This window comes from Piliocolobus tephrosceles, chromosome 14 (assembly GCF_002776525.5).
Source record: "Piliocolobus tephrosceles isolate RC106 chromosome 14, ASM277652v3, whole genome shotgun sequence".
Lineage (NCBI taxonomy): Eukaryota > Metazoa > Chordata > Mammalia > Primates > Cercopithecidae > Piliocolobus > Piliocolobus tephrosceles.
In genome coordinates this window covers 12,950,298-12,976,960 of record NC_045447.1, presented here as the reverse complement: position 1 = coordinate 12,976,960, position 26,663 = coordinate 12,950,298, and the positions used below count along the sequence as shown (strand labels likewise).

Genomic DNA, 26,663 nt, shown 5'->3' with positions numbered 1-26,663 from the left:
TAGCAGACACCTGAAGAAGGGCCTCCTTGGCAGGGCAAGGGTAGAGAATTTCAGTCCAGATCTTTAAATGTTCCTATGTCCTCTCACCCATTCCACAAATTATTGAGTATTTGCTATGTGTTAAGCATTGTGTATGGACTGGGGAATACAAGCCCATTAAATAGACACAGTCCAGACTCAAAACTATCCTACTACTACTTATAAGACTTCTTGCTGGGTGTGGTGACTCACACCTATAATTCTAGCACTTTGGGAGGTCAAGGCAGGCAGACTGCTTGAGCCCAGGAGTTTGAGACTAGCCTGGGCAACAGGGTGAAACTCCATCTCTGTAAAAAATACAAAAACTAGCTGCGTGTAGTGGCACATGCTTGTAGTCCCAGCTACTCAGGAGGTGAGGTGCGAGGATAGCTTGAGCCTGGGAGGATGAGGCTGCCGTGGGCTGTGATTGTACCCCTGCAGCAGTGTGAGCAACAGAATGAGACACTGTCTTGAAAAAGAAAAAGAAAAAAGACTTCTTCATTCACTTGGATGTCTCTCAAGTAATCTCTGCCTTCATTACACCCAAAACTGAACTCCACTCACACTGAGAAACCTATTTCTGTAGGATATCCTATTTCAACCCTGCCATCCACACAGTTCTTCAATGTCCATCCAGTCTTAGGCCTGTCTCTCCTTTTATCCATCCATGCTACAAGTTTTAATTAATATCTACGTACATGACTCCTAAATTCACATTTCCAGCTTGTATCTCTCCCCTCTAAACTCCAGACAAGAAAATGTAAGTGTCTACTTGAACACTTCGTTTGGATCTAGCAAAGCCATCTCAAACTAACAGGCAGAAAACCAAACTCATGCTGCCCCTATCCCTCCTAGTCACACAGCAAATCCCAGTGAAACCTGTTGTTCCAATGCTAGTTATTTCAGTGAAGGGCACCACAGTGCATCAAGGTGTGTGAGTATGAAGCCTCTCCTCTGCCACACTCTCCATATCAAGTTCAGCCCAAGTCCTTGTGAATTCCATTTCTCAAATACTCCCAGAATCTGTCCACTTCTCTCAGTCCCCACTGTGACCCCTGCCTACCTCTCAGTCTCATTCTGTCAGAGGCGTGTGAGTCAGAGCAACTCCATCTTAAACAGAGCTGGGTAAAATGAGGCTGAAACCTACTGAGCTGCATTCCCAGACAGTTAAGGCATTCGGATGAGACAGGAGGTCAGCACAAAATACAGGTTATAAAGGCATTGCTGATAAAAGGCTGCAGTAATGGAGTCAGCTAAAACCCACCAAAACCAAAATGGCAACAAGAGTGACCTCTGGTTGTCCTCACTGCTACATTCCCACCAGCGCCATGACAGTTTACAAATGCCATGGCAACATCAGAAAGTTACCCTATATGGTCTAAAAAGGGGAGGCATGAATAATCCACTGTTGTTTAGCATATCATCAAGAAATAATCATAAAAATAGGCAACCAGCAGCCCTCGGGGCTGCTCTGTCTATGGAGTAGCCATTCTTTTATTCCTTTTCTTTCTTAATAAACTTGTTTTCATTTTGCATTATGGACTCGCCCTGAATTCTTTCTTGCGTGAGATCCAAGAACCCTCTCTTGGGGTCTGGATTGGGACCCTTGTTCTGTAACATCTTTCTGGCAACGACAAAAGCAACTATACTGCAGAAACCCCTGACCCAACAAAGGCTAACTTTGGGTAAGTGGTGGGGTCTGGTAACATCTTTCTCACGAACCACAAAAGGGACAATACTGAGGAGACCCTCTGATGCAAAGGAAATGGACTGGAGCACTGATTGGACGACTTTGGGTAAGTGATGGGTAAAGAATGATAATGGTAAAGAATGAGACTGGGGTAGAGGCCCAACTTAGGGGAGTTAGAGTCTCTCCTAAGACAGAGTGGGTTAGAGTCCCCTCTTAATAAGAGGCAAGGACGCCTGACTGACTTTGGGTTAGAGGCCCAACCTAGGAGGGCTAAAGTCCCTTCTAAGATTTAGGGGGTTAAAGGCCCCTCTCGGTAAAGTCCTCAGATAAGAACAGATTTGGCACTACGGGATGTTAACTGCTATTCTCTTTGGATTAATCTGCCTTGCACTCTTTGATGATGACGGTGGATTACAGGGTTAGGCATGTACAGGATCGTGGGACATAAGGAGCTTTTTCCTCCCTAAAAGGGGAAACTTGAGAACTGATGGGACTGCTGGAAAAGGTCCCTTTGCAACCAACAAGCGGCCACCTGAACTTTTCATTGTCGGCTGCAATGAGTGGGTCTTCTATCTGGCCTTCCTAAGCTCTTCACCTCCCCACCCTGCTACAGGCAATACTTTCCTTCTGTACTTTTCCTTTCCTTTCTTTTCTGTTACTCAGGGCAACTATCCTACCCAGCTACCACGTGCTGAAACTCTAAGTCAGAGGTTGGATTAAAGACGATGGGGCCCATCTGAGGGCAAATTTAAGCCTTGCCAGTTTGATATTGGGTGCTAAGCAGAGTGGCTAATGTCTATGTTTTATCACATGTATTTTGCTCTGGCCAGAATGAAAAAAAATAATTTTCCTTTATGATGCAGCTTGGCCCCCAGGGTGATGGTGCTGCAAGTTGGATCACCGGGGCCGCTCAGGGAAAGGGAATCCAGAAGCCTGACATGCTGATAAAAGGGTAAGAATTTCTTTCCAGTCAGATTTCTGGTTTCTCCCTCTCTGTGCAAACAGTTGAATGAATGGTTTACAAAAAAAAAAATCAGTGTTTATCTCCTCTGAAAAGCTTTGATTAATGCGAAAAAGAATTCTAAGGCTAGTCTTAAGCTGTTATATTTTGTGCTATGAATTAGTCTTTCTGTGTCGAGGGGTACTTTAGGGTAAAATACAGGCTTAGAATACCTGTAAGCCCACTTTTCAAGACAACCCAGCAAGCTGGTCAGTAACAAACTTGAATACAAGTCCCTAAAGCAAAAAAACTGGATGACGCCTCCACCTTATTTTATGCCCTTGGGAGCTTCACCTTTTAACCATGTGGCAGTACTTTCTCCTGGTATCCACCCTCCAGGAAACAGGAATTTTAGGGTTCATGTCATAGTTAGCTCTAAAAATCGTATTAAATAGTTAAAAGCCTTTGCAAGCTCAAAATTAACTACTCTAGACTCCTTCTGGGAAAGTAAATGGAGTCTATCCTGTGCTATAGCTCAGTAGCTAAGGTTTTTGCACTTTCACAGTGGCGGTCCAGGTTCAATTTCCCACCTAGGAAGCAAGTCGTTTCTGGTTTAATAACTGCGTGACCTTGTCTATTCTCTTCTCCTCCACAGACTATCTTAAATTTTCCTTTCTCTAAATACTTGGGAGGTTACCTTTCGTAAAATTCAAAAGCCAGAAATATCAGCAGCTTGGCATAAGAAATTCTAAAAGGACATTATTAGAGAGTGCTATGGTTAAAATTGTTTCATTAAAAGTGGATATTCAAGCTCTAACAGCCTGGACTCCTTGGGAAAAACAGGAGGTACCAGAGACCCTTTTCCTGGCCCTGTTCTTCCAAGTGCTCCACCCTAAAGCCAGTAATCCAATTAAGAAACTTAAAAACTGGCAAATGAAAAATCTTAAAACTACTGTATAATCTTCTTCTGTCTTTCTGTGTAGCTACATATGTGTTGTATGTAATGTTTATATGAAAGAGCTCTAATTGGCTTAAACAAAAATAAGCACTTAAATCAAATATTTTTAAAGCAAAATAAAAATTGTAATGCCTTTTAGTTCATGTAACTTTAGTAATCTTTGGGAAATGAAAATAGTATTAAAAATGACTGATAAAAATGTTTAGTCTAAATTATGCAGGTCAGATATTAAATTGGCTAAATGCTTTAAGGTCATAAACTGCTTTAACTTTTAAAAACGTCTTAATTTACCTACCTTAAAGCCATTAAATTCTAGATGAGGCCTAGGGACATATGGAATTAGCCATGCCCCCCTTGCTATACAAAGAAGATTATGAAGGAAGACATTTGATATAAGAAACGATCTTGTATGGTAAGTTCTTGTCCTAAAGTGAAATGACTGGTTGTTTAACAGGAGGGAAGTTTAGGGCAGGTCAGAAAGTCCAAGAGTCTCAAATGGTCTGGGTAAGTTGTGAAACTATTTGCGAAAGGGAATTTATGCAAGAAATGTTGTATAATTCGAAGGTAGTTAGGTCTCCTAAATACTTCATAAAATGCCACTATGACTCTTACTGTACAACTTGCCTGCTTTACAGCTAGGTAAGGCCTGGGGACATATGGCGTCAGCCACGCCCCTAGCTATGATGGAGAGTCAGACCTTACATGCACTTCTGCCTGGTGTGTCCTAGGCAGGCTCCACACCTAGTGCAGAATTAAAATCTCAAACTTACCAAGGTTTTCACCAGAAATAAAAGTTGCTAAGAGTTAACATTATAACATGCAATTGAAACTACTAAAACAATTTTACATGCAATGTGTAAAGAAAGTAAAACTTGTTTTTGGTGAAAGATTTTAAGAAATCATGGGAATGTGAATTTTTTTTCTTCCTGAAGTATTAAAGGATTGTTTTAAGTAAGAAAAAAAAATCTAAAGGTTTAAACAAGTTGTGAAAGGTTTATAAAAAGTAATTGTAAGAGATTCTGTGTGTGAACATATTGGCTAAAATTAAAGGGGTAATATTCAGTTTTTCCATGAATTAAATTTTAGAATAAAAGCAGAACAGATTTTTCTTAGAGCACTCATCTGCTCTTTCACAAAAAAAATGTAAAGGGTTATAAAGGTTTATAAGAATCTTAACTTATGGTTCAACATTAAAATTCAGTAAATATGTCGAAAAGATTTTATTAAAAATTGAGTTTCATATTGATAGTACATTAATATAAAGGTGAAATCTGGCTTATTTGGTATAAAAATCATACATTATCAAATGTAAAATGGTGTTTTGCTTTCTTTGGACTATATGTGCATAAATGTGTTATTGGTATATGTTCCAAATTATGGGAAACTCCTATAATTCTAATATAACTTAGTGTATGTAATTAATAATTATAATTGTTAGGTAAAATTTTGTGTGCCACAGAAGTAACCAAATTTCTTTATCAGTTGTGGCTTTAATAGTGGCTGTCCTAAAACTTTTTATCATCTACAGACCATTGTTGTCTTGTTTTAATCCTCTTTAGAAGGTGGTTTATAATTAACTATAGAACTCTAGCAGGTGTTCTTAAATGGAGGTTTCTAATAACTTTGGAAATTGTAACATTAGAATAGAGGAAACAACTTTTAAAACTCTTATGAAGAGCTGGAATGTTCATGCATATCAAATAGAACAGGAGTTAACTGAATTAACTGGACCAATAGAAAACTAAAGTAATCTTTTTAACTTTGCTTAAATGCTGCTGATCCTGCCAGGTGCAGTGGCTCATGCCTGTAATCCTAGCACTTTGGGAGGCCGAGGCAGGTGGATCACCTTAGGTTAGGAGTTCGAGACCAGCCCGGCAAACACATGCTGAAATCCCACCTTTACTAAAAAATACAAAAGTTATCCAGGTGTGATGGTGCATGCCTGTAATCCCAGCTCTTCAGGAGGCTGAGGAAGAAGGAGAATTGCTTGAACTTGGGAGGCGGAGGTTGCAGTGAGCCAAGATCATGCCACTGCACTCCAGTTTGCTCGATGGGAGCGAGACTTTATTTGAAAGAAAAAAAAAAAAAAAAAAAGATGCTGCTGATCCTTTGTTTTTCAGAGTCAAGGAAACTTTTCATTTAAGCTATTTACAGCTTTTAGCAATTAAGTAAAGTATACCCCTGTAAACAAAATTTGGAGCATATTTGTTTCTCTCTAGTTGATTTCTCCAAAATTTGGAAACTATTTGTAAGCATTCTTAATTTATGGCAATATAGTTATGTGCATAAAGTGCAATAAGAATCTGTTTTCTTTTATAATAGAACACAATTGAAGACACAGGTTTTTTTACCAAGGCTTTAACTGGAATGGTGTGTACAAGGTTTCTGACATGTGATAAGTAAAGAATGTCACTTTCTAACAGGTCCAGGAGCCCCAAGTTATCTTGGGACCCCAAGAGGAGAGGAATTTACTCAACTAATAGGTATTTGAGGGTACAAAACCACGGCTGAGCTTGGCTTTAAGAAGTCTTAACTAAGATTCCTTCTGTGGAACAGGGTTTCATCAAAGTCCATTTTAAAAGAGCCTATGTGAAAAATAATTATTCTGGCTGCACTTTATACAAATAATCAGGCCAAGTATAATAAAGTATATCAGTCTTACCATGATTTGTCTTTAGTAAAAATGAAAAACTGGAGAATGAAATATTATGTTTCAAGAACTATGGTATACTTGCTATTAAATTCTAGTCTCATTAGTTGATTTTAAGTTTGTTTCTGCAATTTAGGCTAACCCTGCTCCTGCGAACCAACCAGTGATCTCTGACTGCTGCTCAAAAGAAACAAGAGTGATGGGTAATGTAAAAATCTGAATCAGTATTCTAATTCTGGGCACATTACAATCAGCTAACAATCCCATATCAGCTTAGTTCCAACAGTTGCCCAGTTCATGTAAAGCCTTCTAATTTAGTTTACTTGGAATAACTTTACTTATTTTGCTTTACTCTTGTGGAATATATTGCTGTTATACTCTTTGTATAGGAATACAGGACAAGCTTACTGAATGTTTTCTTAAATTAAACACTTACTAATCTTCCAGATATCACCTTTTGTCAAAACTCAAGAGTTATGAATGGACCTTATCATATTGATGCTTTCTGACTGAGCTCCTCTCTACTCTGAATGCAAGAAACCCTCATAGTTAGGCAGGAATATCATCATCGCTATTCAGCCTGAAGAAGTTACGAGAAGATGGATCTTCGTCCCTCTGCAACCCTTAGGATTAAAGGTTCTCTTATAAAAGGGCAGGGGGAAAGGTCAGAGGCGTGTGAACCAGAGCAACTACATCTTAAATGGGAGCTGGGTAAAATGAGGCTGAAACCTATGTGGCTGCATTCCCAGACAGTTAAGGCATTCTGTGTCACAGGATGAGATAGGAGGTCAGCACAAAATAAAGGTCGTAACGACCTTGCTGACAAAACAGGTTGCAGTAAAGGAGCTGGCCAAAACCCACGCAAACCAAAATGGCAACAAGTGACCTCCGGTCATCCTCACTGCTACACTCCCACCAGTGCCATGGCAGTTTACAAATGCCATGGCAAGATCAGAAAGTTACCCTATATTGATAGTCTAAAAAGGGAAGGCATGAATAATCCCCTTGTTTAGCATATCAGCAAGAAATAACCATAAAAATGGGCAACCAGCAGCCCCGAGGGGTTGGCTATGGAATAGCCATTCTTTTATTTATTTACTTTCTTAACAAACTTGATTTCATTATTTCGAACTGCAGGCTCACCCTGAATTCTTTTCTTGCATGAGATCCAAAAACCCTCTTGGGGTCTGGATCAAGACCCCTGTCCTGTAACAATTCCACTCTGTTCTCTCCATTCTTTGTGCTCCAGCCACACTGGCCTTCTTTTGTTCCCTGACCACAACATGCTTCCTCCATCAATAAGGTGGCTGCCACACTGCTCCATCTGCTGGGACCCTCCCCTGACCCAGTGCCTCCTGTATCACTTTCTCGGGGAATTTATCTGTGACTTCCAGGCAAAGCTCTCATAAACAGTGTTCCTTCCCTTCAGAGCACTTAATTCAGTTTTAAAGCAAACATTATTTAAACTATTTGAATTAATTATTTTAGTTATTTGCCCACTTCCTTCAATAGACTGTGGAATTCATGAAAGTGAGACCATGCCTGGCTCTACTCACCACTGTATACCCAGCAAAATGCCTGGTATATAGCAAACACTCAATAAATATTTGTTGAATGCATGAATGAATAGAAATGATAAGTGAAATGAGCCAGTTACAAAGTGCTTTTACCCTTGATAATTTCTTCTTCCCCAACAAACTGTTCATTTTTTAGTGCAGTGATCACATTTCTCTTGTTCTCCATTTTATCCTGAATACTTAGGGTCTGAAACTCTAAAAACATTTATTAAATGAAGGAATGAAGGACTTAAGCTTCTGAGATTAAGCAGAATGTCAAGAGGAGAAGAGTGAGAAAAGTATTTCTGACTACAGAAATAGCAAAAGCACTTATGGTACTGATGTTAAAAAGCTGCCAGTAAAAGAATATGATGCCTTAAGATACATGGGAGTACAGTTGGGAGTCAGAATAGGAAGGGCCACTTCAGCTATACTGTTTAGGTGAGTAGTTCTCACGATGACTCTAAGAAATATAAAGCAGAAGCAGCAACGCAGAAATGGGAGAAGACACAAGTGGGCATGCAGACAGTAAAAAAGGGGACTATAAAGAACATACTGAAGAGTTCAAATAACAAAGTTGTCTGGAAATATACAATGTCAGGTCAAACACTGCTAAATACTGTCCTACGTCCACAGGGCGTCGGAATATCATAGCATAGTAAAATTACCTGAGTCATCAAAAAAGGACTAAATTACACTACTACTGCTGAACTACTTACTAATATTGGTTGTAGTAGTAGCCGGCCGCAGTTACAGTAGTTAGCAGGAGCAGAAATGAACATTTATTGAGCACTTGCTATATATTTTCTCATTTTATTTTCATTACTACCCTGTTAGACAGTTTCCACCCTCATTTTATACATGAGAAAATCATACTACATGGGGCTTAAGTAATTCATTGAAAATCACCCTGCTAGTAAGCATTAACACCAGAATTAAAACCCAGCCTGTGGCTGTGAAACTCACACTTTCAGCCACTATGTTATATTCTGATTAAGAAGGTACAAAAAGATGTTAACACAATTTAGAGAGCTCCTATGAAGAATAACTAAAATGAAGTTTGGCCAGGCATGGTGGCTCATGCCTATGATTCTAGTACTTTGGGAGGCTGAGGCAGGATGATTGCTTTAAGCCAGGAATTCAAGACCACCCCAGGCAGCAAAGTGCTTGCAAAAAATTTGTGCCACTACAAAAAATTTTTTAAATTAGCCAAGTGTGGTGACATGCACCTGTAGTTCTAGCTACTTTGGAGGCAGAGGTGGGAGGATCACTTAAGGCCAGGAGTTCAAGGCTGCAGTGAACTATGACTGCACAACCGCATTCCAACCTGAGCAACAGAGTGAGACTTAGTCTTAAAATAAATGAATAAAATTTGATGCTTAATGAGATAAACCCTCAAATAGCTACAAAACCCACCAAATTTCCCTAAGCAGTCTAGATAGCTGAGGTCATATCAGAATGATGCTAATCCAGAGTTATCTCCAATACATGACTATACCTTGTCTTGTTATATACTGGACTGTCTAACATGGTGGCCATTAAAAATGGGCAAAAGATCTGAACAGCTCACCAAAGAACACAAACAGGTAACAAATAAGCATATGAAGACGCTCAACATGATGTCATTAGGGAATTACAAATTAAAACAACAACATACCACTACACACCTATTAAAACAGCTAAAATTGAAAATACTGATAAAAACCAAATGCTGGTGAGGATTGGAGCAACAACTCTCATTCCTCACTGGTGGGAATGCCAAATGGTATGACCACTTTCGAAGACAGTTTGGCAGTGTCTTACATCATAGGCTTACCATACAATTTGGCAATCACACTCCTAAGTATTTGTCCAAATGAGCTGAAAATTTACATCCACATAAAAATCTGCACATGAATACTTATAGCGTCTTTATTCATAATTCCCAAAAATTAGAAGCAACCAAGATATCTTTCAATAGATGAATGAATAAATGAACTGTGGTAAATCCATGCAGTCGAATATTACTTAACAATAGTGAGAAATAAGTGTTATCACACAAAGGAACCTTAAATGCATATTGCTAAGTGAAAAAAACTAGTCTGAAAAGGCTACATATGGTATGATTCCAACTAGATGGCATTCTGTAAAACGCAATACTATAGAGACAGAAAAAAAACCAGTGGTTGCCAGCAGCAGTGGGTAGGGGTAAAGAGATGGAGCACAGGACATTTTTAGGGCAGTGAAGCCATTCTGTGTGATACAACCATTAGAGCTGCACAACAGTGAACCCTAATGTATAACTACTGACTTTTGTTAACAGTAACAATATTGGTTCATCAACTTTAACAAATATACCACACTAATGTAAGATATTAGTAACAGGAGTAAAATGAGGGATTGGAAGGATATATGTGGGAACTCACTGTATTTTCTGTGCAAATTTCCTGTAAACCTAAAACTGCTCTAAAAAAATAGTCTATTAAAAATTTTTTAAAAAACAAAGCATTAAAAAAAGATAGTCTTTATAAAATGAAAATCACTTATGTGAGTCAAAAAACAAAAACCTCACAAAATTATTAACATATCTAAAACAGAAGGCAAAAGTAAAAGACTGAAGAAAGAGCAAAGAAGAGCAGGAAGAAAAAAAGCTCAGATTGCTGAAATGAAGCAAACAGGCAAGACACAATCATAAACAGAACAAATAAGATCGGTTTACTCTGAAGTAGAACTGATAATAAAGATATAAAACACATCAATCTTTATGTGAAATATATACAGTATAAACTGTTGGAATATTAGGAAAAGTTAACATAAACACACAAGAAAATGGAAACTTTAATGTATTTCTCTTAATCATCCATAGACCAAATAATCAAAAACCCTAAGATAATAGAAATAAGTAATTAATGATATTGACTTAATAAGTATATATTGAAGTCTATAACCTATAGAGAATAATTATTTCCAGAAACCATGGAATGGTTACCAAAAAATTATAGTACAGTAAGCATCCAAATATACATAAATCTCTTAGGGAAAAATTTTATAGTCCACATTTTCTGATCAAAATTCAATAAACAAGAATAACAAAGTCTAAATTTTAAAATTTGACCATTTAGAAATTGAAATTATTTCAGTTAAGTTTCTTCCAAATGTTTTCCCCAAAATCAGTGCATCAAAACAAGCAGGAAATATGCCTAAACACCATATTCCAATCTTGCTCAAGAGTTAACAGACCTAAGAGTAAAAGAGGCCAAGAATTCCTGCCAAATTCTCCATTCCTTCACTGGGGCCAAAGTCTACTACTATAGACAGTTTACAAGGCACAGCAACAGGAGAACAATATTCTTTTTTTCTTTTTTGAGACAAAGTTTTGCTCTTGTTGCCCAGGCTGGAGTGCAATGGTGCGCTCTTGGCTCACTGCAACCTCCGCCTCCCAGGTTCAAGTGATTCTCCTGCCTTGGCCTCCCAAGTAGCTGGGATTACAGGTGCCCGGCACCATCCCTGGCTAATTTTTGTATATTTCGTAGAGATGGAGTTTCACCATGTTGACCAGGATGGTCTTGAACTTCTGACCTCAGGTGATCCACCCGCCTTGGGCTCCCAAAATGTTGGGATTACAGGCATGAACCACTGTGCCCAGCCCGAGAACAATATTCTTAAATGGTTTTCTTGACAACCAGGCTGAAATTGGTGGGCCACTCTTCACGTGCATCCAGCAATTCCCCCTTCTGTGAATGAAAAGCTCTTTCACAGGGCCAACCCACTGGAAAAGACCAAATAAGGATCTATTCCAACACTAAGTACAAACAGGCTAGAAAGAAAATACCTCACATTACACTGCCTGACAGGAGATCCCAGGGATTCACTTTATAGACTGTATTGCAGGAAACAAACCTGAGAAATCCAATGTCACCAAGAATTGTAAAAAATTTCAAAAGACCACAGTTTAAATTTGATGTAATTGTGTAATTTGAAATATGGAACAACTATTTAAAAATATCAACGTGGAATATAAATAAGATGTAATCTCTGAACTTCAGAGATTTACAAATTAGTATAAGAGATAATCTCTATTTTGTTTTTAGAATTCTACATGTAAAGAAATTGTTAATTACATTGTTTGGATCTTCCTTATCCTTAGTAATTTTGGGTTTGCTTTGTTCATCAGTGTCTGATAGGAAGGTACTGAAATGTCCTATTTTAATTATACATCATTCAATGCCTCTTTATAATTCCCTTAATATTTTGAGACTGTTATAGATGTGTTCACAGTCAGACCTATTATCTTAGTGGATTATTCCTTATTTCATTACGTAGTTTACCAAAATATCTGTATTGGTATGCTTTTGCCTTAAATTCTACTATTTGAGTTACTTCCAAACTCTCCCCTCAATCTCCATCTCCCCTGGCCAAGTGAAATTGGAGGCTCTGGCCAACGGGAAAGGAGAAGACAGAATAGCCACCTGACAGCTTGTGGACTGGGAAGGAACTAGGGAGGGAGGGGAGCGGTAACTCTGTGTCATTTTATTTTAGGTATCTGGTGAGCAGTACAACACTAAAAAATTGTTAAATTTCATAAATTATCTTCTAATAGGTGAGTAGTTTGTATTTATTGCAATTAATTATGTATTTGGACAAATCTACATCTTACTTTGTGTTGTTTCTTGCCTCTTTTCTCTGCTTTTTATTCTTCTTCCTCACCTTCTGTTGAATTGATACATTTTTATTGCCTATTTTTCCCTTTACTATTTAGAAAGCTACAGGATTTTTCTCTTCTTTAGTAGTTACTCTTAAATGTTTAACAAAATGTGTGGCTAACATTCTCCTAAGTTTCACTTATATATTCATGTATCTAAAGTTATAAAGTCATTCTATTCTCTTAATCTGAACACAAGCTCAGGATGCTTTAGTTACCCACTGATCTTTTCCCTCCCATCTTCCATAATATAGTTGTCTAAAATTTCAGATCACATTTTAAAACATACACACAAATTACTATCGAAGTTTTACTTTATAGTTAGTAGTTAACCAGATTTACCAACATATTTTACGAATTTCTTTGTCCACCACCATTTCTTGCAACAAATTCCTTTCCTCAGTGTCCAGTTTCCTGCTTGCTGAAGGACTCCTGAAGAGGTTCTTTAAACCAGCGGTTATCAGAGCATGGTATGTGGACCTCTAGAGGTCCCTAAGGCAAAAAATATTTTCATAATACCACTAAAACATTGTTTGCCTTTTTCACTGGGCTGACATTTACACTGACAGTGTAGAAGCAATTGTGGGCAAAATTACTGGCACCTTACGAGTCAAGGCAATGGTACCAAACTGCACTGGTAGTCACTGAATTCTTCACTGAGATGAATAGCAAAAAAGTAAATAACATAAAAGTCCAATTCCACCTAATGCTCTTCAAGCAGCAGCAAAAATGATTACTTTTATTCAATTTCAGCCCTTATACACATCTGTTAACATTCTGTATGAGAAATGGAACCACATATTCAAGGTACTCCTGCATTGTTAAGTGTGACCACTGTCTTGAGAGAAAAAGCATGTGTTCAAGCTGGACTAACCACTTTCTCCAGGAAATAACATTTTAACCTAAAAGAACAATTGATAAGTTACGGTTAATCAGGTTTGGGTATCTGATTACCATTTTTTGAAAATCATAGAAGTGAGTCAGTCACTTCAAGGAAAACAATGGACAATGTTTACTATCAACTATAAAATTTGAGCCTGTAAGTAAAATTAAGAATTTTCATATGTCCAGTACTGTAAGCTTCACAGCTTCCCAATGCTCAGATTTTCTTGATAAGATTGATTGGGGGTAATATCAATAAATGTAAATTTTTTTTTTTGAGACGAAGTCTTGCTCTGTCACTGAGGCTGGAATGCAGTGGCGTGATCTCAGCTCACTGCGACCTCCACCTCCTGGGTTCAAGTGATTCTCTAGCCTCAGCCTCCTGAGTAGCTGGGATTACAGGCAAGCGCCACCAAGCCTGGCTAATTTTTGGATTTTTAGTAGAGATAGGGTTTCACCATGTTGGTCAGGTTGGTCTCAAACTCCTGACCTCGTGATCCACCTACCTCGGCCTCCCAAAGTGCTGGGATTACAGGCGTGAGCCACCACGCCCGGCCAAATGTGAATTTTTGATACTGCATAATGAAATGTGACATTCTGAAAGATCTGCATAACTCAATGATTTTCCAAATGATTAATACATGATGTTACAAAATTATGTATGGGTAAAAGATCCATTCAAAGTGTTAACTCGACCAATAGATTGTAATGGAACAGAATATAAAAAGTTCACCGATAGGAGTCTCAGACTCCACATTACAACTCTGAGGCCACAATTTCTTCCTATACCTTAGCCACAGCAGCATGATGCAATGCATTAAATACAGAGCAGCTACCTTCTAATGAAATAAACAGTAAAGAAATTTATAAAAATATAAAATAATGCCACTTTTCTCATGAAATTTTTTTTTGTTTTGGAAAATATGGTTTTTTAAATAAAAATATTTGTAAACATGCAACATATTTATTAACTTAATTTTATCTTTAGGAGACAGAGTCTCGCTCTGTAGCCCAAGCTGGAGTGCAATGGTGTGATCTCAGCTCACTGCAACCTGCGCCTCCTGGGTTCAAGTGATTCTCTCACTTCAGCCTCCCAAGTAGCTGGGATTACAGGCGCCACCACACCCGGCTAATTTTTGTATTTTTAATAGAGACGGGGTTTCACCAGGTTGGGCAGGCCAGTCTTGAACTCCTGACCTCAAGTGATTTGCTCTCCTGGGCCTCCTGAAGTGTTAGCATTATAGGTGTGAGTCACCGTGCCTGGCCTATTTTAAATTAAAAAATATTTTAAACTTTTCTCAGAATTAATTTCTACTATGATAAATATTGACAGGTATTACTCATATAAACAAAAGATCTTTGGGGTCCTCAATAATTGTTAAGAGTATAAAGTGGTCACAAGACCAAAAAGTTTCTAAGAACCAGCTACTTTAAATGAAAGAACATGTGTGGTAAAATCTCATGGTCTTCGTCAATAAAGGCCTTGAAAAATCATCATAAAATGGAGTTATAATTATTTTTCCTCAGCACTCTGAAGGCATACCAATGACTTCTAGCATCTTCTGTGGCTGATACAGAATCTGTTGTTAGTCCTGCTGTGGTTCCTTTGTCAGGAATATTTGTCATCTCTCTGGTAACCTTTACAACCTGCACTTCCTCTATACCCTTGATACTCTCCAGTTTCACTACAATGTATCCAGGTATGAATGAGCATTTATTTCTGCTGTTTGGCACATGGAAAATGCTTTAAAAAAAAAAAAGTATCGTTTGATTTTTTTGTTGTTGTTGTTCTTTGCTTGTTTTGTTTTCTTGAGACGGAGTCTCACTCTGTTGCCCAGGTTGGAGCGCAGTGGCATGATCTCAGCTCACTGCAACCTCCACCTCTCGGGTTCAAGCAATTCTCCTGCCTCAGCCTCCTGAGTAGTTTGGACTACAGGCACGTGCCACCATATGCAGCTAATTTTTGTATTTTTAGCAGAGACGGGGTTTCACTACATTGGCCAAGCTGGTCTTGAACTCCTGACCTTAAGTGATCCTCCCACCTCAGCCTCCTAAAGTGCTGGGATTACAGGCATGAGCCACCATGCCCGGTCTGTTTTCTAAATTTTTATTTTTGAAATGATTATGGTCTCACAGGAAGTTGGGAAAATGGTGCACAGAGTCCCCTGAATCTTTCACTCAGATTTCCCCAGTGGTGACATCTCATATAATTGTAGTCCGGTATCAACACCAGGGAAATCGACACTGGTGCAATACTGTTAAATCTATAGACATTAGGAAATAACAGGTGCTGGAGAGGATGTGGAGAAATAGGAACACTTTTACACTATTGGTGGGAGTGTAAACTAATTCAACCATTGTGGAAGACAGTGTGGCAATTCCTCAAGGATCTAGAACTAGAGAAATACCATTTGACCCAGCAATCCCATTACTGCATATATACCCAAAGGATTATTAATCATGCTACTATAAAGACATACACACACATATGTCTACTGCGGCACTATTCACAATAGCAAAGACTTGGAATCAACCCAAATGTCCATCAATGATAGACTGGATTAAGAAAATGTGGCACATACACACCATGGAATACTATGCAGCCATAAAAAAGGATGAGTTCATGTCCTTTGTAGGGATATGGATAAAGCTGGAAACCATCATTCCGAGCAAACTATCACAAGGACAGAAATCTAAACACTGCATGTTCTCACTCATAGGTGGGAACTGAACAATGAGGACACTTGGACACAGGGCAGGGAACATCACACACCGGGGCCTGTCGTGGCATAGGGGGAGGGGGAGGGATGGCAATAAGTGAAATACCTATTGTAAATGACGAGTTAATGGGTGCAGCAAACCAACATGGCACATGTACACATATGTAACAAACCTGCATGGTGTGCACATGTACCCTAGAACTTAAAGTATATATACATAAAGAAAAGACTATAGACATTACTCACTTTTTGCCAGTTTTTACATGTACTTGTGCGTGTGTCCTGTAGTTCCACACACTGGATTACATTTATATATTTGTGTAATCATCACCAGGATACAAAACTGTTCCATCATGACAGAGCAGCTCTTTTTCACCACCCGTTTATAGGTGGACTGCCTCCCTAACACTGTGCCCGTCCTCTGGCAACCACTCAATTGTTCTCCATCTCTATACTTTTGACATTTTGAGGATGTTACATAAATGGAATCGGGTGACATGAAACTTTTAGACACTGGCTTTTTGCACTACGTGAACCCACCCAGGTCACTGCACACATGAAAACGGTTTGTTCCTTTTCTCTTGACAGTAGTATTACTTGGTATGGATGTACCACAATGTTTAACCATTTACCTGCTGAAGGACATTTAGGTTGTTTCCAGTTTTAAGTACAAATAAGGCTGATATAAGCATTTGTATACAGGTTTTTATGTGAATATAAGTTTTCACTGCTCTGGAATAAATGCCTAGGAGGGCAATTGCTGGGTTGTATGGTAAATTAATATTTAGCTTTATAAGAAACCGTCGAAGAATTTTCGAGAATGACTATACCATTTTACATTATCAACAGAAATGATGTATGATACAGTTTCTCTACATCCTTGCCAGCAATTGGTGTCATCACTATTTTTTATTTCAGCAGTTCTAATAGCATGTGGTTTTCATTTGTATTTTCCTGATGGCAAATGTTGCTGAGCATCTTTTCACGTGCTCATCTGCCATCTGCATGTATATCCTCTTGAGTGATAGGCCTGTTTATACCTTTGCCCACTTTCTGATCAACCGTCTAAACTTTTCACTGTTTTCAGTTCTTTACCTATTCTATGTATGTCTTTAGTCAGACATGTGGTTTACAAATATTTCCTTCCAGTGTGTAGTTTGTCCTTTCATCCTCTTAACAGGGTCTTTTGCAGAATAACTATTTTTAATTTTAATGAAATCTAACTTGCTCTAGGTTTTCTCCTGTTTTTTTCCTACATTTTACATTTAAGTTGTGATTTTTAATTAATACAAGATATGTGATTTAGGTTGGGTTTTTTTCAGCTTATAGAAGTTCAATTGGTCCAGGACCATTTGTTTAAGAAAAAAAAAAGTCTCTTCTTCTGCTATCTAACTTACATGTGTTTTTAACATCAAACCCACTCATATATCAGTTCTGGGAAATTCTTTGGCATTATCCCTTCAAATATTGCTTCTCTGCTATTCCCTTCCTTCTCCACTTTGCACGTGGGAGCCTCTGAATCTTTCCTCCATCTCTCTTATCTTTCATTCTTTGTACCTCTTTATCTCTTTGTACTATATCCTAGGTTGAATTCCTCAGTATCAACTGTCTTTCAACTCATTCTCTCTTGAACTGTGACCAGTCTAGAGTTTATCCCAATTGTATTGTATTAATACAATTATTAACACAATTAGCTGTGTACACAACTAGCTGTATAAACCTGGGCAAGTTCCTCTCTTGATTTCAGTGCCTGCCCTAAGTAATGTTTTAATTTAATACAATTGTATTAATAATTGTATTTTATATTTCCAGTACTGTACTTTTAATTGATTCTTTTCTAAATTCAAATTTGACTGCTTTTGTTTCATAATTTCCTAGAAGTTAACCATGAATGTTATTCCTTCCTTCATCCGTTCGGTGATCTTAAACATATTTATTTGAAATTAATTTTCAGATTGCTTTACTATATTCTGTTCCCAAATTAATCTCCTGATTGTCTGTGTTTCTTGGTACTAGCTATCCTTGTGTGCTTTGGAATTTTAATTTGCTGAGCTCTTCTGGAATGAGAACCCTTGCTTGCTCTCTCTCTCCACTCACTGTCAGTGCTTTTACACATATTGCCACCAACCTCTACCCTCATCCAAACAGAGGCCTCCAGACCAGAATCAGGTCTTATACTGACAGCTCAAGGTTCCTGTAATACTAGGGTAACATAAAGCCAGCTATGCCACAGTCAGGTCCTGGTTGCACTGCTCTCTCTATTCCCTGACACCCCAGAAACACAGACCAAGCAGCCTTGTTCAGCTTCTTTTCATAGGTATGACAGTTTCACCTCAGCTTCTAGTTTCTGTCATTTCCTCTGGTCCCCATCCAGGGATGCAGTTCCTTTGGTCCCATACCCTCACGTAGTTATTTCCCACTCTTTTTGACACTATGGCGTATGGAGAAAATAACAACATTTGCACAGTACACAGCTAGATGGATGAGACTGTTCCCTCACCAGGAATGATTGGCTGAGGGCTCTGATCATCACCCATGCCCTGACTAGCCGCCCTGAAGCTTGAGAAAAATCAGTATTTCATACACTGGTAAACTTATCCACAGCATGCTCTAAGGACAATAATATCCTAAAATAATGGACTCCTAGCACTCTCTGCCTGTTTCTGTAGTTGGTTCTATTTCTAGTCCACCAGGATGCTTATCTTGCTATTAAAGTACAAATATGTTAATAGCATTTCATTTACTATTATTATGTATTTGGAGCAGAATATCGAATTTAAAGCATGAACTTAAAGGTGCGTCATAACCATGCTTTTCCCTCTGTTGGAATGCCCTCGTCTCAACCTCTCTACGTGACTTTTTCCTACTGCTCCCTCAGGTTTCAGTTTAGATGTCATTTAATCAAGGGAGATTTTCACGACGCCATTTTCACCCCAAATGTGGGGTTAGATCTCCTTGTAAGTACCTGATTTTACATGTAACTGTATTGTGTTGTTATTACCTATTTACCTTAAACAGAAAGCTCCCTGATGGCAGGAACTGCCTCTTTCACTTCTGTATTTCCAGACCTAGCACAGTGACTGCAGTAAGTACAAACACAATAAATATTTTCATTTCACCTATAACAGAGTTCCATGGTGGAGACGATAATGTGATAGTGAAGATATGGAGCTCTGGAGTCAGAGACTGTTGGTTTTAATACTAATTCTAACACTTATTGTGTGATTTAAGAAAGCTACTTAGCCTCTCTTAGTTTCTTCATCTATAAAATGTACATCATAGTTCAACTCCTATCTCTGTTACCTACTAGCTGTGTAACCCTAGGCAAGCTCCTCTCTTGATTTCAGTGCCTGCCCTAAGTAATGTTTTAAGAATCACATCAAAGGCTGGGCGTGGTGGCTCACGCCGGTAATCCCAGCACTTTGGGAGGCCGAGGCAGGCAGATCACGAGGTCATGAGATACAGACCATCCTGGTTAATACGGTGAAACCCTGTCTCTACTAAAAATACAAAAAATTAGCCGGGCGTGGTGGCGGGTGCCTATAGTCCCAGCTACTCGGGAGGCTGTGGTAGGAGAATGGCGTGAACCCGGGAGGCAGAGCGTGCAGCGAGCCAAGATTGTGCCACTGCACTCCAGCCTGGGCAACAGAGCGAGACTCTGTCTCAAAAAAAAAAAAAGAATTACATCAGACAACATCTATAAAGTCATCAGTTCTGTGACACCTTTTCCTGTTTCCTTGTTTCCACTTCATGCAGAAAAAGGAGGCCCTCACAGCTCACCCTTGAGGAGTGGTGCTGACTGAACCGTTTTCTAAGCCTAGGTGGCATCTTGGTGAAAGGCTTTCTCTGCCACCAGAGCTTTGTGTCCACAACTCATTCAGGCAAAGTGGAGGGCAATGTCAATAAGAATTTGAAAAAATGATTTTATGTGTCATATTTAATTTACCTAAAGAAATTTAATATACCTAAAGAAAAATAAAAACAACTAACTACTGGACTGGACCATGCTAACTCCGAAAATGTGACAGGGGAAGAGAACACCTCTGTGAAAATCCTTCTTTTTTTTTTTTGACACGGAGTCTTGCTCTGTCACCAGGCTGGAGTGCAGTGGTGCGATCTCGGCTCACTGTAACCTCCGCAGTGATTCTCAAGCGATTCTCCTGCCTCTGCCTCGTGAGTAGCTGGGATTACAGCTGGTCGCCACCATGTCTGGCTAATTTTTGTATTTCAGTAGAGAAAGGGTTTCACCATGTTGGCCAGGCTGGTCTCAAACTCCTAATCTCACGTGATCCGCCCACCTCGGCTTTCCAAAGTGCTGGGATTACAGGTGTGAGTCCCTGTGCTCAGCTGAGAGTCAAATTTTAAAATGAAGGCATCTACTACATTTTGCTGTGTTCTAAACATTACTGCTGGAAAGAACATGTAAAACTAGAAGAGAATGCCTGTCAGAAGAAATTCAAGTAGGGGAGAGGCAATGCTTTAAAGAGAGCAAAGCACTTTAAAGTTCAAATTATAACGTAGAGGCATAGAGAGCCTACTTTCAAGCACTACATTTTAAATACAATTATTTAATGAAGAACAGAGCCTAGTGACTGAGAGAAAATTAGAGCCGTTAACTGATGAAGAAAACTAAAATTCAGACCAAAGGTTCTATAGAAGGCAGAAGGAAATAATGCAAAAACCTTGGCATCAAACAGACCTGGAATCAAATCCTGACTCTGCCATCTCTCACTGTGCAATCTTCAGCCAGTAACAGCTCTGAACCTGAGCTTCCACCTCTGCAGAAGGAGGATCATTACCCTCGCCTCCCAGGGAGCTGGGAGGATCAAAAGAGATTCCAGATACCAGCTACGAAGTGCCCAGCCCAGTGCCCAATGCATAGTTGGTGCTCCAAAAACATCAATCCCCTCCCATTCCCTTCCAGGTTGCTTTATTAGCAGGGATCATAAAAGGGTTTGGAAATTACTAAAAATCCATGTTCTCATGTCTATAATTCACAAACTTCTAAGTTTATTTTGCAAGCTGACTCTCTGAGATGCACAGGCGCAAGACCTGGTGAGCACCCAGAGCTGGATCAGTGCAGAGGTGTGGTTCCAGGCCAATGTCTAGAAAGACTGACCAGCCTAGAAGACACCTTGGGTGGCCAAGAGACCGCCAGAAACTAGAGCAGCCAAAAAAAGAATGGATTACTTGAGCTTCGGCTCCCGTCCTTCGCTTGTATACTGCCAGCAGATGAGCCCAATCAGGTCCTGCACCCTGGCGCTGGCCATTGTCACCACGGTCATTGGCAGCAGTCTGTCCTGGCTCGAGTGCAGAGGGAGGTAGACATCGATCTTCTTGGTTGCCGTTGTACCTACATGACCCTGTGGACAGAGCACACACGTAAGAGCAAAGCACACTGCCACAGTTATACAGACCCTACTGCACAGCCATTTTTCATCCTTGCTATACAGACCTGCTGTGAGCGTGGAATGGTCCCAAAGTGGAAACACTGTCAGGTTTCAAGGATGTTTTTTTCTTAAATTTTCATTTTCTAATAAATTAATGGATTGGGATCTGCCAGCAGGAAGGTAAATGGGCACTACAACTAAGAGGAACAAATAAGAGTGGTGAGTAGAATTGATGTTTGGTGTTAGGAGGCTGGCTAGGCTACTAATTCAGTGTGTCCTTGGACCTTAGCACTAGGTGCCTCTCTGGCAACTGCCTTGTCTCTCCTTGAGACAATGAGATGAGCTGCCTGGGAAGCTGCCATACTCTCCCAGGAAGGATTTAGGCCCGCAGCACTGAAACAAGTGCTTGCCTTCTCAGAGACTATGGGGGCTAGTTCCACTACATAGTACATCTGTTTCCTTCAGTACCACACAGGTTCAAGGGCCCTTTGGTCCTCCATTATCGCCCTAACTACCATCCCCACACTGCTGGATATATTCCCACTCCCTCACACACACACCTACCACTCCTCCCGCCCGTGTGTTCCACTCTGCCCTCGAGAGCTCCTGTGCTAATCAGCAAACACCCATAAATCCTCAGCTGCTTTTTAAAACCATTTCCTCTACCTCTTGGACTTCACTGAACCTCTGGTGTCCTGTTAAAAGAGGACTGCTTTGCTTTTTTTTTTTTTTTTTTTAATAACCCCTGCACCCTCAAGGCATGCAAGAGTAGGCATCCTTGCCCCCGCTAACACTTCCAATCTAGTACTTTCTCTTTCATGAAAAAATCCTTGTTCTTTTGAGACCCAGGCCATCCAACGACACCATCCTCTCCCCCTCCTTTTGTGTTTCTGTTATTCGCCAACCTTCTGGCCATTCCCCTCCCTCACAGAAGGCTTGCACGCTGGCTCAGTCTTCCTTCCCACCCATGCAATATGTTCACTACACAGAGTATATAGAAAAGTGTCACAGAAAATGAGTTCAAATCAGAAACTTGATTGTCCCTCACTCCCTCCTATCCCAAGTCACAACAACAGCCCCCCCTATTTTAATAATATGTGCTGCCACCACTAAGCCAGCTGCTCATCTCAACAGTCTTGATGCTTCTTCCTCCCTCACACTGCCTATCTACTCTATTAGGAAGTTCTAACATCTCTACTTCAAAAATACATTTCAATTGGGAAAGCATAGTCTTTTCAACAAATGATGCTGGGACAAGTGGATAGCCAGATGCAAAAGAATGAATTTGGGCTCCTGCCTCGTACCACATACAAATATCAGTTCAAAATAAATCAAAGATCTAGATATAACAGGCAAAACTATAAAATTCTTAAAAGGAAACAGGTGTAAATCTTCATAACTTTGGATTAGGCAATGATTTCTTTAATATGACACCAAAAGCATAAAAAACAAAAGAAATAAACTGAACTTCATTAAAATTAAAAACTTTTGTGCCTAGGCCAGGCACAGTAGCTCACGCCTACTGTAATCCCTGCACTTTGGGAGGCCAAGGCAGGCAGATCACTTGAGGTCAGGAGTTTGAGACCAACCTGGCCAACATGGTGAAACCCCTTCTCTATTAAAAATACAAAAATTAGCCGGGCTTGGTGGCAGGTGCCTGTAGTGCCAGCTACTGGGGAGGCTGAGGTAGGAAAATTGCCTGAATTCAGGAGGCAGATGTTGAAACGAGCTAACATCATGCCACTGCACTCCAGCCTGGGCGACAGAGTGAGACTCCGCTCAAAACAAAAACAAACAAACAAACAAAAACAACTTTTGTGCCTTAAGGATACTATTAAGATAGTAAAAAGATAATCAAAAGAAAGGCAGAAAATATTCACAAATCATACATCTGGTAAGGCTCTACTATCTAGAATATGTTAAGAAGTCTTATAACTCAACAAGAAGACAAAATTTTTTAATGGGCAAAGATTTGAACAGACATTTCTCCAAAGAAGATATACAAATGACCAATAAACACATGAAAATTGTTCCATATCATTAACCATAATGTAAATTACTTCTTACCCACTAGGGTGGCTATAATTTAAAAAAAGCAAAAACTCCAAACAACAACCCCAAATCCCTAAATATAGCAAGGATTTGTGAGGATATGGAGAAATTGGAATCCTCAGACACTGTCAGTGGGAATGATGCAGTCATTGTGAAAATGTTCAGCAGTTTCTCAAAATGAAACATAGAATTATCATATGACCAAGCGATTCCATTCCTACGTATATACTCCAGAGAACTAAAAACATAAGCTCACATTAAAACTTGGACAAAAGTTCACAGCAGCATTATTTATAATAGCCAAAGAATGAAAACCACCCAAATGTCCACTAACTAATGAATGGATGAATAAAATCCATAAGATAGAATATTATTCAGCCAAGAGAGAGAAAGAAGTACTGATACACACAACATGGATGCACCATGAAAACATGCTAAGAGAAGGAAATCAGACATGAAAAGCCACTACTGTATGAACCCATTTATATGAACTGTTCAGAACAGGCAAATCCATAGAGACAGAAAGTAGATTAGTGATTGGCAGAAGATGACAAGGATGGGAAATTGGGAGGTATGAGGTTTCTTTTGGGGGTGATGGTAATGTGCTGAAATTGGCAGTAACGGTTCATAACATTGTTAATATATTAAATACCACAGAACTGTACACTTTAAAATGGTTAAAATGGTAAATTTTACGTAATGTTTTATCTTAAGAAAAAAAGTGAAAAATATGTATTTCAAAACCATCTGACTTCTCTCCATTTCCACTGCCACCAAAATTACCATCAGGTCTCACCTGAACTATTGTAACAGGTCCCAAATTATCCTACAGTACTTTTGCTTTATCTGATTTGTTCTCTACACACAAGTTAGATCTGTTTTTTAAATTCAGATTTGATCATACTATATCCTGTTTAAATTCCTTCGATAAGTGGCTCCCAAACACCGTGAACAAAATCCAAACTCCTTGCAACATCCAACAAAGCATGGCATGATCTGGCCCCGTCTACCTCTTTAACATCATCCACTGCCACTCCCCCACCTGCTCATCAGACTTTGGCTACACCGGCCTTCTGGAAGCACCCTCAATATACCAGCATGTGTGCCTGTGTGTACCTTGCTTGCATTTCCCACTTCCCAGGGCTTAGCAGGTGCTGTTCACTGTATCTAGAGAGGCTCTTTTTCATGGCTTTGCATGCGTGACTCCTCATCCTCTAACGTGTGCCCTTGGGAGGTTACTTAATCTCTCTATGCTTCTGTTTCTTCATATGTAAGAGGAGGAGAACAGTAGGACCTACCTATCATAAGACCCTTATGAGAATTATTATTACTTATTATTATTTATTATTATACAGGGCTCAGCTGTCACTGTTAACACTGCTTTTACAGTTATTCTCTCACACATATCCTGTTCATTTTCTTTAGAGCGCCTAACAATTGAGATGATTTATTTATGTACATCTTTAGTGTATGCTTTTGCCACGAAGTTTCCTCTGAACTTCCATGAGAGCAATGTTAAGGTCTGCTTTGTTTACTGTTCCATACATAATGCCTGGCCCTGTGCCTGGCACACAGAAGACCCTGAGGAAAAAATCTGTTGAACTACAGAATGAATGTATGAATGACTCAAGTGCCTGCCAGGACACATGGTAGGAACTGAATAATGTTAGTTTTCTCCATCCCTCTTGCCCTTCCTCTATGGGTCCATTTCCTGGTCATAGATGAAAGTGGAGGGACTTGACCAATCATGTGGTTCCATCTTTAACTCTATAATTCTATCACCTTGAGGTGAAAAAGGTCAGTACAGGGAGAGGAAATAAATGAAGTCAGTTTAAAAAACATTTTTAGAGTAATTCCACTTTGCATATAATCCAGCATCCATCATTAGATCGACTGATTTTTTTCCCTCAGCCTCATCTGTATGTTATAAAGCAACTAGTAAAAACATAATTATCCTACATAATGCATGCACCCACACTTGCGCTCTCTTTTTCATGTGCACTCTTTTTCTCTCTCGTTCGCAATCACATGTGGGCACACACACATTCCCTTGCATGGTTTTCAGCTCTTAAACAATAATTTCAATGGCTAATAAAGACTTCACTAAATAACAAGTGTTTTGGCCTGGTCGGGCAGGCAAAGGGTTACAATGCAAACAGTGGGCATCTTTCTGGAGTGGGTTGATAGCCCTCATATTACCCTCCTTTGCAGACCAAGATCAGTTGCTTGTCACTGTTCTCTTTTTTTATTTCTGTTTATTCCACTTCCTCCTGAAGCACTAGAACTAAGGAGCTATAGGGATCACAATATCTCAAGATATGAAGACTCAACAAGATGACAAATGTGAATGTCCTTCATAAACTGTAAGGTGCTTTAGAAATGCAGAGCAGATGCCAGAAAGGGCCTCTGTGTTGAAATTAGACCCATTTCTATTACTCAAGCCTACTACAAGGTCACATGAGGCCAAGAACAGGTACTGCAGGAGCCCTAATAATATTGATTACTGTAACAAGAGCTAGCATTTAGGCCAGGTGCAGTGGCTCACGCCTGCAATCCCAGCACTTTGGGAGGAAAAGGCGGGTGGATCCCCTGGGGTCAGGAGTTCAAGACCAGCCTGGACAACATGGTGAAACCCCGTCTCTACTAAAAATACAAAAATTAGCCAGGTGTGGTGGCGGTCACCTGTAATCCCAGCTACTGAGGAGGCTGAGGGAGGAGAATCGCTTGAAACTGGGAGGCAGAAGTTGCAGTGAGCCGAGATGGCGCCACTGCACTCCAGCCTGGGCAACAAGAACGAAACTCTGTCTCAAAAAAAAAAAAAAAAGGCCGGGCGCGGTGGCTCACGCCCGTAATCCCAGCACTTTGGGAGGCCGAGGCGGGTGGATCACAAGGTCAGGAGATCGAGACCATCCTGGCTAAGACGGTGAAACCCCGTCTCTGCTAAAAATACAAAAAATTAGCCGGGCGCGTTGGCAGGCGCCTGTAGTCCCCGCTACTCGGGAGGCTGAGACAGGAGAATGGCCAGGAGAACCCGGGAGGCGGAGCTTGCAGTGAGCCGAGATCGCGCCACTGCACTCCAGCCTGGGTGATGAGCAAGACTCCATCTCAAGGAAAAAAAAAAAAAAA

At 39.8% G+C, this 26,663-nt stretch overlaps 1 protein-coding gene across 1 annotated transcript in view; it reads right to left on the bottom strand.

Annotated features, from left to right (window-relative positions):
• Positions 1-26,663, bottom strand: part of MAPKAP1 (MAPK associated protein 1) — a 278,059-nt gene that overhangs the window by 134,892 nt on the left and 116,504 nt on the right. The window contains 1 exon segment of the mRNA XM_023217139.2: positions 21,286-21,458. Coding sequence (XP_023072907.1) covers positions 21,286-21,458 — 173 coding nt within the window.